We start from the raw sequence: 13,335 nt of genomic DNA on the forward strand, positions 1-13,335 counted from the left end.
CCTCCCCCTGGGAATGGGGGGTGACGGGGACACTGTGCTGGTTGCATCTTTTCAGGTAACAAAGTCCAGCCCACTCCCGCCCCTTCCCGGGCCTCGCCAAACTTCAGGCTTTATCTGGTCTGTTCCCATTTTTGCAAGTGCTCGTTCAGTTCCTGAACACTTGCTGGGCCTGGGTTTGTTTAAGAAGGGGGCTGGAGGGGGCCGACAGGGCTGGTTGACTGCGGGGGCCTCCTGTCAGCCCCCTTTCCTGGTTCCCATCTGTCTTACCCTCCGATTTTTGGTCCCTCCCTCTTCACAGGTGTCCTTTTCCTCTCTCTGCGTCTTTGTTTTCATTCTCTGGTTGATTGTGTAAAGCTGCAGAAAGTGAGAGCACTACGACTTGATGGCTTTGGTGGAGCTATGTAGGCTCACTCTCAGTTTTCCCATCTGGGAAATGGGGTTCACAGTGCTTACCTTACAGGGTTCTTGGGAAGATTGTTATAGGTAATACAGTAAAGCTCCCAGCCCACGATCGATCCTCGATAAAGGGTAGCTGTTGCTGTATTCTTTATTTCTTTCTCTCCCCTGCCACCCACTTTCCCTCCCCTCTCTCTTTCTACCCCTTCTTTCTCCAAAGAAGCTGAAAATCCTCTTCCCGTTCCCCCTACCCCGCCTTTATCCACACCCTTGCCTTCCTCCGTCTCTCTGCTTAACAGGGAACCACAGTTTGCTCCTTGTCGTACCTATTGAACGCCCTGATGTTCCTCTGTTGTTACTTGTGAGTGAAGCATTGCCATGTCTTCCTGCTTCTGTGATTAAGTGCTCCTCTGTCCGCTGTCGCTCTCCTGGGGCAGCCCTGGGTGGAGACACCTGCTCGTTCAGCCACACTTGGAGGTCCTGCTCCACCGGGGCGGACCAAGGGGTCCTCAAACCCGGTTTTCCCTCCCCCTGCTCCTTTGAACCCCGTTTATCCCAATTTGCTAAATTTAAACTTGGCTTTTCCAGAACCGCTTTGTGCTCTGACCAACTAAATTAAGCCTCTCGTTCCTCCTTTCCATGGCCCTTTATGAACCTGCCCAGCATTAATTACCATGTTTGTCACCAGGTAATAAAGATCTCTGAACTCCCTGCCACCAGATTCTTTTCAAAGAAATGCAGCTCATTTACGGTTAATAACCAGAGGCCCTGCCGTCCTCCACCGGCTAAAGGGACATGATTTATAGCAGCCAGAGGAGCCCCTGCACTTTTGTGTGGGACCATCGGGCTCAAGCCGACCCTGGTTCCCCCAGTCGCAGGCTGTGCCTTCCTCCCAGCCCCTGTTTTGTTTTGGGGGCTCCGTTCTGTTGGGGGCTCCGAGGCAGCGGATTAAGTGCTCGCTCCCCGCCGAGTCGCGCCTGGTTAGTCCCCGCCGGCGGCCTCAGCAGACGGAGATAATGTTCCTGTCCTCTCTCCCTTCACAGACCACGTCTCAGTTGGAGGACTCGGGGACAGTTTTTATGAATATTTGATCAAATCCTGGCTGATGTCGGCCAAGACAGATATGGAGGCTAAAGACATGTACTACGAAGCCTTGGAGGTAAGACAGGCGCCTGATTCTTCATGGGTGGCCGGTCACTCGCCACCAGTTCCCACACGGGGCCCTGAGAGCCGGGGGTTTGCTCTGCCACCTCTGCCCCCCTCCCCCCGCCCCACTCCACTCCCGCAGTGAGCTGGCCAGAGGGACGATGAGATCGTCCCCTCCCCAGCCTGTCGCTTTGCACACTGTCTTGTGACTCAAACACCTTGAAATTAGGGCCGTGTGAGCGTCCTCATTTTGTAAAACCCAAGCTCAAGCAGGTGAAGTCATTTGTCCGAGGTCTCCCAGGAAGCAGCAGGCAGTCTGATTCAGAAACCACGATATCTGTGCTTTTGTTGATGTGTCAGAGCCCAGAACACAGTCAGACTAGGAGCCCCTGAGTGAGGCTGCCGAAGCAAGACCCTCAGCCATCTTTTGTTGAACCAGAGGTGACATAATCAGCACGTCCGAGCTGGGAGGGGCCTCCCTCAGTGGAACATCCAGTTCTCCTCTTCTCTTTATGTAGATGGAAACCAAGGCCCAGAGAGGGGAAGGCACTTGCCCAAAGCCACACAGCACAGAACTGGCAGAGCTGGATCTAGAGCTGGGTCTCCAAAGCCAGCCCCCGGGTTCTCTCCACTGTCCCTCATCTCTGCTGGTCTGTCCACGGGGCATGGAGTGAACAGGGATGCTAAGGTCCGATGGATCCCTCCAAAGACGCAGAGACTGTAGGACAGAGGGGGAGTTGGTTAGCCTGGGCTATTGGGAAGGGGGTTATGGAATTCCAGCAGCCCATTGATAGATACCTTTGAGCCCAACTAAAGAAAAGGTACTGGACAGGCTCTGGGGCCTCAGTTTCCTCATAAAGTATGTGGAGCAGGTTGGATCTATTTGCTGCCACCTTGGTCTAAACTAACCGGACTCCTTGCTCCCCACCTCTCACTCTAAGTCAGTTCTTCCACAGCAGCCAGAATAGCAATAAATGCGTGTCCCTCCCCTCGTGGCTGCCTTAGCACTCAGGATAAACCAAACACCTCACCTTTGCCCACAGTCTCTGATCTGGGCCTGCCAATCATCCTGAACTCTCTCCCTTTTTCCCTCTGAGCTCTGGTCCCCAGCCTTCCTCAGACACACCAGGCTCATTCCCACCTCAGGACAGAGGGTACCTGCATGCCCTCTACCTGCAGTATCATTCAGGTGGCTGGGTCATACTTACTGGGCAACTCAAATGCCACTGAATGAGCCTTCCCCAGCTTCTCACTCTCTCACATACCTTAGACTTATTATTATCAGTCATCTTCACCTTTATCAACATCTAAAATGATCACATGTGCATATTTGTTTACTTGTTTATTGTCTATATTCCTGAGCAGTCTAGTACGAGGACCTTGTCTACTCATTCACTGTATGCTTCGCCCCCAAAACAGTGCTTGGTACCTAGGAGGCGTACAACCACTATTTTGTGAACAAATAAATGGATGGAGGAAGAGAAGGAAGGGAGGGAGGGAGGGAGGGAGGAAGGAAGGAAGGAAGCAGGAAGGAAGGGAGAGAGGAAAGATGAGTGGGTGGGTGGACAGATGGATGATTGGATGGATGGGTGGGTAGAAGGAAGAAAGGAAGGAAGGAAGGAAGGAAGGAAGGAAGGATGTGTGAGTAGGTGGAAGTGGATGGGTGCGTGGAAGGATGAGTGGGTAGGTGGATATGGGTGGATAGGTGGGTAGATATGTGTGGATGGATGGATGTGGGCAGCTGATTGGATGAATGAATGATATCTAACTACACTCTGATCACATGAATCTGGCCAGGAATGGTAGTCCTTAAAGGAAGCACATTGGAACAGGCCTCCAGAGCCACGGACCCTTTAAACTGTGGGTGATGAGTTTTCCCTGCCCAGCTCCCCGGGACCAAGCCCTCAGTCGTGACACAGGTCCCAGGACTCCAGTCCCAGCTCAGTCTGGCTCAGCGCTGTCCACTCCAAGCTCCTGGGCTGAGCTTCGACTGCAGCCTGCGGCTCCTGTCAAGGATTAGCGGTCAGGTTCAGCAGCGGCCGGGTGTGCTGCCTAGAGATGCCCTTTCTGCCTTCCTTGCAGAGTAAACATAAAGTTAACGAGCTGCCCGGTTCCCAGCCCTCAGGGCACACTGTAGTTGAGGCTTCAAGGGAAGAAATGGCCATGAATTATTTAAGCAATGGGGAGCTTTATAGACGCACTTGACTGAACAGGAGAGAACTCAGCTTTGCTCCTGTGTTTGATCTCCCCAGTGAAGAGCCTGCAGTGTCTCTGACCCTGGGTAAAGGCTGAGCCTCTGGAGAGTTTGGGGCTTTGAAGAATGTTCTGGTGGTTGTCAGCCTTGTTGGCATGTTAAAAATCACCTAGGGAGCTGTAAAATTCCAGTGCCCAGGCTGCACCCCAACAAGGTTACATCAGGACCCCTGGGCTGGGGCCCCGGCAACAGCTAGAGTGGGTGTGGGGGGTGCAGGCAGATCAGCCGGGCACACCCCTGGGGGTCACAGAAGAGGGGCAGCAAGAAGAACAGGGATCTTCTGTCCCTGCGGCCTCCTCCAGGCAGGCATCCTGGGTGTCTGGTCTTATTTAGCCCCCTTTTTGTAGATGATGAAACTGAGGCTCAGAAAGGCCCAAGGTCACCCAGCAACCTGTCAGGGCCAGGGTGCAAACACGGGTCTCACTGACTCCAGATCCAGGGCTCCTGCCTCCACTTACCAGCTGCCAAATCGCAGAGGGGCCTGGCTGGCCTGAAGGCCCTCTCAGGAATATGCAGGTGGGGTGCCCTCCAGGAGGCAGAGGAAGGAATGGTCAGTGCCAGACACTTAGCTAGGGTCTTTGAGTAGCTTCATAACCATCCCAGGAATTATTATTCCCATTTTACAGATGAGGAAAGAGAGTCTTCAAAAAAGTGAGGTGACTTGCCCAAAGTCACCCAACTCGCAAATTGCAGGGCTGGGTTTCAGACTCAGCTCTTTACTCTGTCCCTTGCTAAGATTTTAGCCTTTTTACCAGTCGGTTGCCCGACTGTGCTGTCTCGTGTTTTGCTTAGGAAACACGAGAAAGCCTTGGAGCTTTTTTTCTTTTAACCTTTGCATTTGCTTGTCTCCGTTATATCCTCAAAGAGAGACTGGCCTGTCGTTTCCTCTTTCCCACGATTACTTACCTTGGGGTTAACCCCAAATAGAAAGAACCGATGGGAGGCAGTCTTGGAGGGGCAGATTTCCGGCTATAGTGTGAAGCTTCCTGGGATCTCCCCAGATGTCTGTGTTCTCGCCCAAGTTTCCGCGCCCAGGACTGGCCCCGTCAGCCCTCCCTGCACCAAAACGCTCAGCGACTCAGAGCAGCTGTTGTGGACCCAGCTCTGCCCAGGAGCCAGGGCCCGGCCGGACGCGGCAGCTCTCCAGGCCGCCTCAGTGCTCCTCCCCACGGGGAGCAGGTGCCCTGGCGCTTCTGTCACGTCATCAGAGCTTCCCCATCTGCTGCTCGGTGAGGGTCCTGCAAGCAGCCCACCAGCCCAGGCCTGACAGCAGAGGGCAAAGGGAAAAACAGATCAAGGAATGAATGTTGTTTGAGCGCCTCCCATATGCCAGGCACTGGCTGGAGGGTGGTGGTGGTGGCTTCTGCCGTCACCTGGCACTCAGAGTCCTGGGAGAGAGGCAGACGTTCCACAGAAATGTATACAAATAGGTGCCCACGCACGGGAAAAGCACCATGTAAAAAGATAACAGGGTAGTGGAGTAACGGGGCCGTAGTCGTTTAGACTGGGGTATTCTCACCGAGGAAGAGACATCCTGGAGGGACCCGAAGGCAGAGCTGGAGGTAACAGAGCTGGGACGAGGGCTCAGGGGAGAAGCAGCGGTCATGACAAAGCCCCAAGGCGGGAAGAACAGGTCTTCGTGGAGGTCACCAGCACAGAGACCATCTCTGACCTCACTCTGCAGAGTGAGACCCCTCTCCCCAAGCTTTTTTCTGTCTCGTCCCCTTAATTTGTTTCATTCAAAATGTTCACACAGATTGTGATTCTCAGGCGTTATTTGCTTTTTGGGAGATGTCTCTGTGCCCACAGGTAAGCTCCCTGAGTCCAGGCCCGTCTTCAGGGCCGTATCCCCTGCACAGAGCACAGTGCTGGCCCCAGAGGCGCTCACGACATGTTCACTGGGGAAGTGGGGTGCGCGTGAATGCAAAGAGGCCACGGCGTGGCTGCAACGGGGGAGGCGGCGGGGCGGGAGGGCAGGCTGGAGAGGAATCATGATCGCCGGCATGTATTGAGGCCTCTCTGTGGGAAGAAACATGCCGAGCTCTGCAGCACGTGCCACTGAATCCTCACACCGCTGTGAAGTGGTTCGCACTCTCATCCCTGTTTTATATACGAGGAAATTGAGGCACAGAGAGAACACAGAACCTGCACAACGTCACACAGCTTGGAACTGGTGGAGGTGGGGTTTGAACTGGAGTCTATGCTCAGGAGCCATGTCTGTGGCATTAGGTTTAACCTCAGGGTGTAGATCAGGGAGTCTCGGAGGCCCTGCTGGCTGGACTTTTGTCTGAGGGCACTTGGAAACCATGGGAGGGCAGAGGCCTGGCCAGGGCGCCAGAGGCCCCGCCCTGCACGAGGGCCCATCGAGTGCAGCCTTGTGGCTGTGTGGGTGGCTACCGCCATCACCTTCGTCTCCAGGGTTCCCAGGGACTAATGGCAGGGAGTTGGGGGCATGATGGCCAGACACCTACCCGCCCAACATCCTGGGAGTCTTTCACAACAGCATCACCTCTTGGAGGAGGGGAGGGCGCTTTGAAAGCCCCTTGCCATCTAAAGGAGAAATCATCGGGTAGTGGAAGGAGCCAGGCTTGGGCATCTGGAGGTCCTTGTCCAGATCCTGGTGTGGTGGGTGACCTGCGACAAGCCACTCAAGCCTCTGTGCCCAGCTTGTTGTGGGCATTAAATGAGGAAGCCTGTGATAAGGGTCTGTAGAGGGCCACTCTTATTGTCTGTGGTCCTTTTTGAGAATCTGATCAAATATACTGACCCTCTTCCCATGAAAATGCCCTAAAGTGTCACATACAATTTTAGGGGCATTCTGGACCCCCTCAAGACCATCCGCAGGCCAACTAGGCTTCAGGTTAAGATTCCCTAACAGAGGATGTAATAGAGATTGATAGTAATTTTTAAAGGTTTTTTTTCCCAAAAGTTTTTTGAATGTAGAAGATTTAAAAGTCTGTAAGAGACTGGCCCTGGGGAGCTGCCTTGTGTCCAAGCCCCCCAGCAAGCAGCAGGCCTCAGCTGGGTGAGGGGCAGAACCTCCCACAGCCCCATCAGGGACCGCCCTCAGCCATGGTCAGCAGGCCTCCTTTGTCTGGGATGGAGGGCCAGAGCTGCGCTTGCTGCCGTCTCCAAAATGTTCATTTTCCGTCCTCTCCCTTTCCTTCTCTGTGCCCTCCCACGCCCTTCCTCCCTGCCCAATTCCCACCTTGCTCCCAGGCAATAGAGACCCACTTGCTGAATGTCTCTCCCGGGGGGCTGACCTACATTGCTGAGTGGCGAGGGGGGATTCTGGACCACAAGATGGGGCACCTGGCCTGTTTCTCCGGGGGCATGATCGCCCTCGGCGCTGAGGATGCCAAGGAAGAAAAGAGGGCCCACTACCGAGAGCTCGCAGCCCAGATCACCAAGACGTGCCACGAATCGTACGCCCGCTCAGGTAACCCTGCAAGGGGAAGGGGCAGCAGGAAAGACTGAGGCTAGACACCAGGAAGAACTGGAAAGACCAGGAGAGCGGCAGTGAGTGAAGGGAACATATGGACTTAGAGAGCCTCGCCTTGGAGGTTATATAGAATTTGAACGAGGGTTGTGCTATCCACGCACTGAGACTGTGCCCTCCATTAAAGGGAACACGGGGCTGTGTTAGCACTTTGTATGTGCTGGGTGTCATTCAGCACTTGACATACGTCATCACTGACCCTCACAACACAGATGGGGAAACTGAGGCTCAGAGATGACCTGGCCAAGCTCCCATGTGAGGGGCACCGAGCAGAGGGTCCTCCAGACCTTGAGGCAGAAATGTTGGCTTCCTGAGCCTTTAGCAGATTCCTTCTCCATGAGCTCCTACCCCTAAACGTACCTCTGCCTTTCCCCCTGGAACCCTTCCATTTAGGAGGTTACACCACCTCCTGGCACCATGGCATAGTCACTTCTGCTCCAAGACCTCTGAAAAGCTTGAGAGCTTCAGCACCATCCCTGCCAGCGCTCACAGCAGAACTAGACTCAGAAGCCACATTAGAGAACGTGAACCCAACTCCTCATTTTATATGTGGGGAAACTGAGTCAGCCCAGAGTAGGGAAGTGGCTCAGCCAAAGCCACACCACAGATGAGTAGCTCAGCCAGGCCTAGAACCCAGGTCTTCTGATGCCCAGCCCTACCTTGTGTGCTGCCTGTCTAAACAACGCCCCTCAGAAGAAACCCTGGGCCCCCGTGACCCCAGAAGGGGCCCACTGCTCTGAGTTGTAATCCCAGCTTTGTGTGGAGGAGAGGACCTAAGATTTGCTGTAAAAAAAATCCTGGCTCAAGTGCCACTCTGCCATTCACTGGCTGGTGGCCTCTGTTTTCTCATCTGTTCAGTGGGGACAATAACACAAGTCTCCTAGGCCCCACAGGAAGTACTTGGCCAGCGCCTTCAGCCAGCAGCGTGGGAGGTGTTTGTTAGCCGTCCACCAAAAACGTGTCTGTGAGCGCGCCAGTGGAATCCAGAGCTCCTGGAGCTGTTTTCAGGAAGCCAGCAATTCACAGTGGGTCCTTAAAACTGGTCTTCAATTCCCTTCAAAGAGCTGCTTCTGGCAGCACCATAAACAAACAGGAAATCTCAGGAATAATAAAAAGCTTGCTCTTTGTAGGAGACAATCAGCCCAGACCATAAAGGACAGTCTGCTTAATAGAGCAGTTGTGCCAGCCAGCCCGGCTCGTCCATGGATGGCTGCAGCGGTCGCTCTTGCCCTCACCCCATTAGCAGCTTGGCGAGATGACTGAGTTCTGATGGCCACGAGCGGCTGTGCCATTTGAGAGGAGGAGCCAGGATCTGCCTAACTCCTCCTCCATGAAGCTCTCCAGGAATGACTAGGATGTCCTGAAGAGCTCCAATCTGTTTCTGAGGAAAAGCAGCCCAGGGCCTCTCGGGGTCCTGAGCCCTAATGGGAGTTGGGGGGGCCACATTAGGACCATAGCTGGGCCCTCAGCTGACCTGACAAGATGTGCAGGCATTAAAGAGAGGATGACCTGACCCACATACACTAAGTTTTGGACCTAGAGAATCAGACCCAGAGAGAAAGAGAGAGAGGACAGCCGGGGGAAAGGGCATCAGACAGATCCAGGGTCACATCCCAGCTCAGCCACAACTTGCTGTGTTACCTTGGACAAATTACATAGCTTCTCTGATCCTCAGTTTCCACATGCGTGAGAGGCAGATAATAATATCTGCCTTACCAAAACAACATTTTTTAAGGATTGAAATAAATGTATGTAAAGCACCCAGCACAGCCCTTGAACTCATAAATGATGGCTGCAGTGGTGGTTCTAAGGGTGGTCATCCAGAAAACAGGAATGGCAGCCAACTGACCCAAAAACAAACAATGACAACAAAACCCAGACCTCATCAGGTCTTCTTTATTCAGCTCCCTCTGCCTGAATATGTGCCTTCTGGGCAAATCTTCCCTCATCTCCACCTCAGCAGTCTTCAGCTCTGGAAGACTGGTTCCAGGACCGGTCACAAGCAGTTCCCAGAGAAAAGGGGTCTGTGGAGAAGCCGGATGGCATATTAGCAAATGAAAGGGTCCGCAGACAGGAGACTTTCACTTTGTTTAACCCACTGTTCCCCAAAGGTGCTTAAACCTGCAAGCCTTTCTTGGCTGAGTGCTGGTTAACATCTTGCAGGGCTAATGTCTCGAAACACACAGCTGGGGAGCACCACCAAACTTTTGTCTCCCCAGAGTGCTGGGAAGTTCATTTGGATGCTCAGGGTCTAAACTGCAATAGTGTGGAGGCCTGAGGGTCTTGCTTTGGCCAGCCTAGGCCGGAAGGGGAGCTGTGCCTCTCCCAGGCAGCTTGTTGGGCAAACCAGGCAGGCCCCCCACACCAGCCCAGCACCACGCGGCCCCAGCCCCTGCCCCGGCCCCTCCCAGGGCTTCCAGGCCATTTCCATCGTGCCTGGGGCAGCAGGGTCCTGAAGACCAAGAAGTGGGAGATCTGACCCCAGCTCCCCGGTTGGTCGTTCCCACAGATACCAAACTGGGGCCCGAGGCCTTCTGGTTTAACTCTGGCAGAGAGGCCGTGGCCACGCAGACAAGCGAGAGCTACTACATCCTGAGGCCCGAGGTGGTGGAGAGCTACATGTACTTGTGGCGGCAGACTCACGACCCCATCTACAGGGAGTGGGGCTGGGAAGTGGTGACGGTGAGTGGCGGGGCACGGGGGGGAGGATGGTGCCCCTGAAAATTCACAGTCAGGGTCGAAAGCTGAGAGGAGGGGCACGCCAGGGGGGCACCTGGCCAAGGTTGAGTGCGCAAAGGGTCCAAGTTTGGTTGCAGAGTAGAGTCCCCAGCCGGGCAGGCGTGGGCCAGGAACTTGTGAAGAGTGTTCTGAGGGCCCCCTAATGTCAGCAGACTTAAAGGAGCAAACGCAGGGTGGCAGCCAGAGGCGGCTCAGCATGCATGGGGTCACCGCTTTCCGACCTGAAGCCCGAGCAGGTGACTTTAGATTTCTCCTCTCACACAGAAACGGGCTCGCAGCGCATCTCCCTCCACTTCCCGAAGCCAGCCCAGCCCTGGGCAGCCCCACCCCCACCCCGCGCTGGGCTCTGCTCCCCCAATCCCCTCCCCACTTTGGGGCCCGTGTCAAAGGCAGAGCTGGGGACTCCAGAAGGTTCTTGGATGGATGCCGCGCCTTCTCTGTTGTTCTCCCCCAGCCCACGGCTCTCCGAGGCACAGACGTGGTGAGGAGGGCCACACCTCAGAGCACACGCTCCGCTAGGGGTGGGGCCTGCCCAGGCCCGCTGCCATGCTTCACTGGCCAGAGTCCCCTGCTTTCCTGGAGATCCTGATTCTTGACCTTTGAAGGCCAAGTGTTGTGTGCGCCTGGGCCCCCCCCACAGACCCTCAGTGGGTAAAAATTGCATCTCTGTACAAGAGGCAGACACAGCCTCTGGCCCAGGGACTACATCTCTACAGGGAACCCCCGGGGCGTGCCAAGTGCAGTCCCCAAATCCCAGTCCGCAGACACCGCCAGCCCCTTCCCTGACCTCTGTCCACCACGATGGGTGAGTCTCTCAGGTCAGTCTAGTTCCCGGAAAGGCAGAGAAGCTTCCTCTAAGTTCACACCAGGTGAAGCGCTCAGGCCAGGCAGGGACTCAGTTCTCCGTGTGGGCCTAGGGAGCATGGTCACAGTGGGGCAGCTGAACCCTGAAAGAGGAGTTCAGCCTGCTGCTCCCACAAACGCTGGGGTCCCCAGCCGGGAGATGGAGGGCCTGCCTGTCCTACAGCTGGGCAGGCATGAGTCTTGAGGGGCCTCTCCTCTCCCCACGCCAAGGCTGCCTTCCTTTCCTTCAGGCCTTGGAGAAATACTGTCGGACGGAAGCCGGGTTCTCCGGGATCCAGGACGTATACAGTAAGGTTCCCAACCACGACAACAAGCAGCAGACTTTCTTTCTAGCGGAGACACTGAAGTGAGTTGGGGGGTTGGTCCGTGTTCTTCCCAGAGGGCGACTCAGGCTTTTCCTAAGGACGGGAGAGGGGAGAGGGGAGGGGCAGGGGAAGGCTGTCCCTCCCTTCACCATCTGTCAGGTTCTGCTGTCCCAGGAGGGGGGCCCAAGAGGGATGGGGGCTTGGCATCCAGGGGGCTATACCACCCGGGGCGCCCCTGCGCCCAGACCCGCTTCTCCACGCCGAGTGAGGCTGGGCTGGACTCCACCCTGCTAGGCATTAGCTGTGTGAGAATTGAACTTCTTTACCCTATCTCTTCAGGTTACTTAAGTCCTCTGAAACTGTCCTCTTCTGTAAAATGGGCAGAATACTAGCCAGGATGGTGTCAATACCGGTCACCGCTGCAGTTCTGCGGCTGCACTGCTCCCCTCCTTTCTTGGGGCGGAAATGGGCCTCCTCATTGCCTCGCTTTTCCCTAAAGCAGTCCCCTTGTGCTTTAGCTCTTTGGGATGGACTGGAATGGTCTGTTCCTTCCATTAAAAAACCTTCATGGCTTGGGAAGCCGCGGTTCTGGAATCACAACTCCCTGTGCATTTTAGCGCCCGGACATCTGCTTGAGTGTTGAGTCTCTTGGTCCATAAAGGAGCAGCCCGAGTCCTGGTGCAGCCTTCAGGCCTCCCTGCAAAGAAAAGAGAATCTAGGCCATACGGGGTGCTAACAGGGCCAAGTGGGGAAAGCACCTGAGGGAAGCAGGGTGGGGGGGTGGGGGGTAGGTACAGGGTGGGGGCTGGGGCAGAGCCAGGATTAACCTGCTCTGTCTGCCCCAAAGCTCAGCGCTTCCCTCAGCGTCCACAGCTCCTTCCCGGGGACAGGCCCTCCGGGCAGATTTGGGGTCTCTGACCTCCCTGCACCCTTGGGCACAGGCCTGTCACAGAGGCCCCTGAGATGCATTCCCAGCGGGTCCCCTCTTCCCCAGAGTGCTGACAGGCTGTCTTGCTCCCCTCCCTGCCGGGGCGCAGGTATCTCTATCTTCTGTTCTCTGAAGATGACATGCTCTCCCTGGAAGACTGGGTGTTCAACACGGAGGCCCACCCCCTCCCCGTGAACCACTCGGACAGCTCTGTCAGGGGCGGGGACTGACTCCCGCCCCTCCCCCTCTCCCTCCGGGCCACCTCTTCGGGATTTGGGGCTGTTCTCAAACGGATTGGGAATGTGGGCCCCTGCCTGGCAGACCCAGCAGATGTGTTGGACAAGCAACTTCTTTTCCTCTGTGAGGAGACAGGACTTGGAGATGCAGCGATGTCACACCAGGCCCAGACATTCCTTTCCACGGAGAATTTCTGTGACACCTGCTCACTTGTCATTCCAGGGCCAAAGCACTGGAGGTTTGCATTGCAGCCTCGTGTGTTTGATTCCCTTCCTTTCCTTTTGGAGGTTTTTTTGGTTTTTGCTTGATTTTGCCTTTTCTCTACGGTTGTGTTTTATCACAGATTATAAATATAGTTTTCAAAATCATGTGCTTTCAAAAATGGTGTCATCCCAATAAACTTAACCTTAAAGTATTTGCACACACACACAAAATCTTGACCCCATTTTCTATATTTTGAATTCCTTTTGCCCAGCATTTACTATATGTTCAATTATGTGTCATTTACCTTATAATTTGAGGAGGGGTTCCCCTTTGATTTGGGCCTACGCGTCGTGAATCACTAGTGCTGTTTTCATTATTGTAATGGAAAAATCTGTAAAATTACAATAAAAGAGTTTATTGAATAAGAAATACAACTGGGTTCATTGCACATCAGTGACTCCTGGGGAAGTCATTGCAATGTTATCAGAGAGAATAATCAACCAGCAGTTGATTTAAGGTATAATTTAATAAACATGTGGGGACTTCCCTGGTGGTGCAGTGGTTAAGAATCCACCTGCCGATGCAGGGGACATGGGTTCGATCCCTCGTCTGGGACAATCCCACATGCCCTGGAGCAACTAAGCCCGTGCACCACAACTACTGAAGCCCACGTGCCTAGAGCCCGTGCTCCGCAACAAGAGAAGCCACCGCAATGAGAAGCCTGTGCACTGCAATGAAGAGTAGCCCCTGCTCACCACAACTA

The 13,335-nt window shown here is 54.7% G+C and overlaps 1 protein-coding gene across 4 annotated transcripts in view; it reads left to right on the forward strand.

Annotated features, from left to right (window-relative positions):
* The window catches only part of MAN1C1 (mannosidase alpha class 1C member 1), a 130,281-nt gene extending 117,280 nt beyond the window's left edge, over positions 1 to 13,001 (forward strand). For 3 of the 4 annotated variants that reach the window (XM_057744642.1, XM_057744660.1, XM_057744650.1), the window contains 5 exons: positions 1,440 to 1,555; positions 7,016 to 7,235; positions 9,805 to 9,977; positions 11,129 to 11,244; positions 12,241 to 13,001. In XM_057744642.1, the coding sequence (XP_057600625.1) occupies positions 1,440 to 1,555; positions 7,016 to 7,235; positions 9,805 to 9,977; positions 11,129 to 11,244; positions 12,241 to 12,361 (746 nt within the window). In that variant the 3' untranslated portion in view covers positions 12,362 to 13,001. The remainder of the gene's footprint in view (positions 1 to 1,439; positions 1,556 to 7,015; positions 7,236 to 9,804; positions 9,978 to 11,128; positions 11,245 to 12,240) is intronic. The other variant, XM_057744667.1, reaches the window with a different exon arrangement.
* Positions 13,002 to 13,335: the final 334 nt, after the last annotated feature.

The sequence above is a fragment of the Hippopotamus amphibius genome, chromosome 1 (assembly GCF_030028045.1).
Source record: "Hippopotamus amphibius kiboko isolate mHipAmp2 chromosome 1, mHipAmp2.hap2, whole genome shotgun sequence".
NCBI classification, from domain to species: Eukaryota; Metazoa; Chordata; class Mammalia; order Artiodactyla; family Hippopotamidae; genus Hippopotamus; species Hippopotamus amphibius.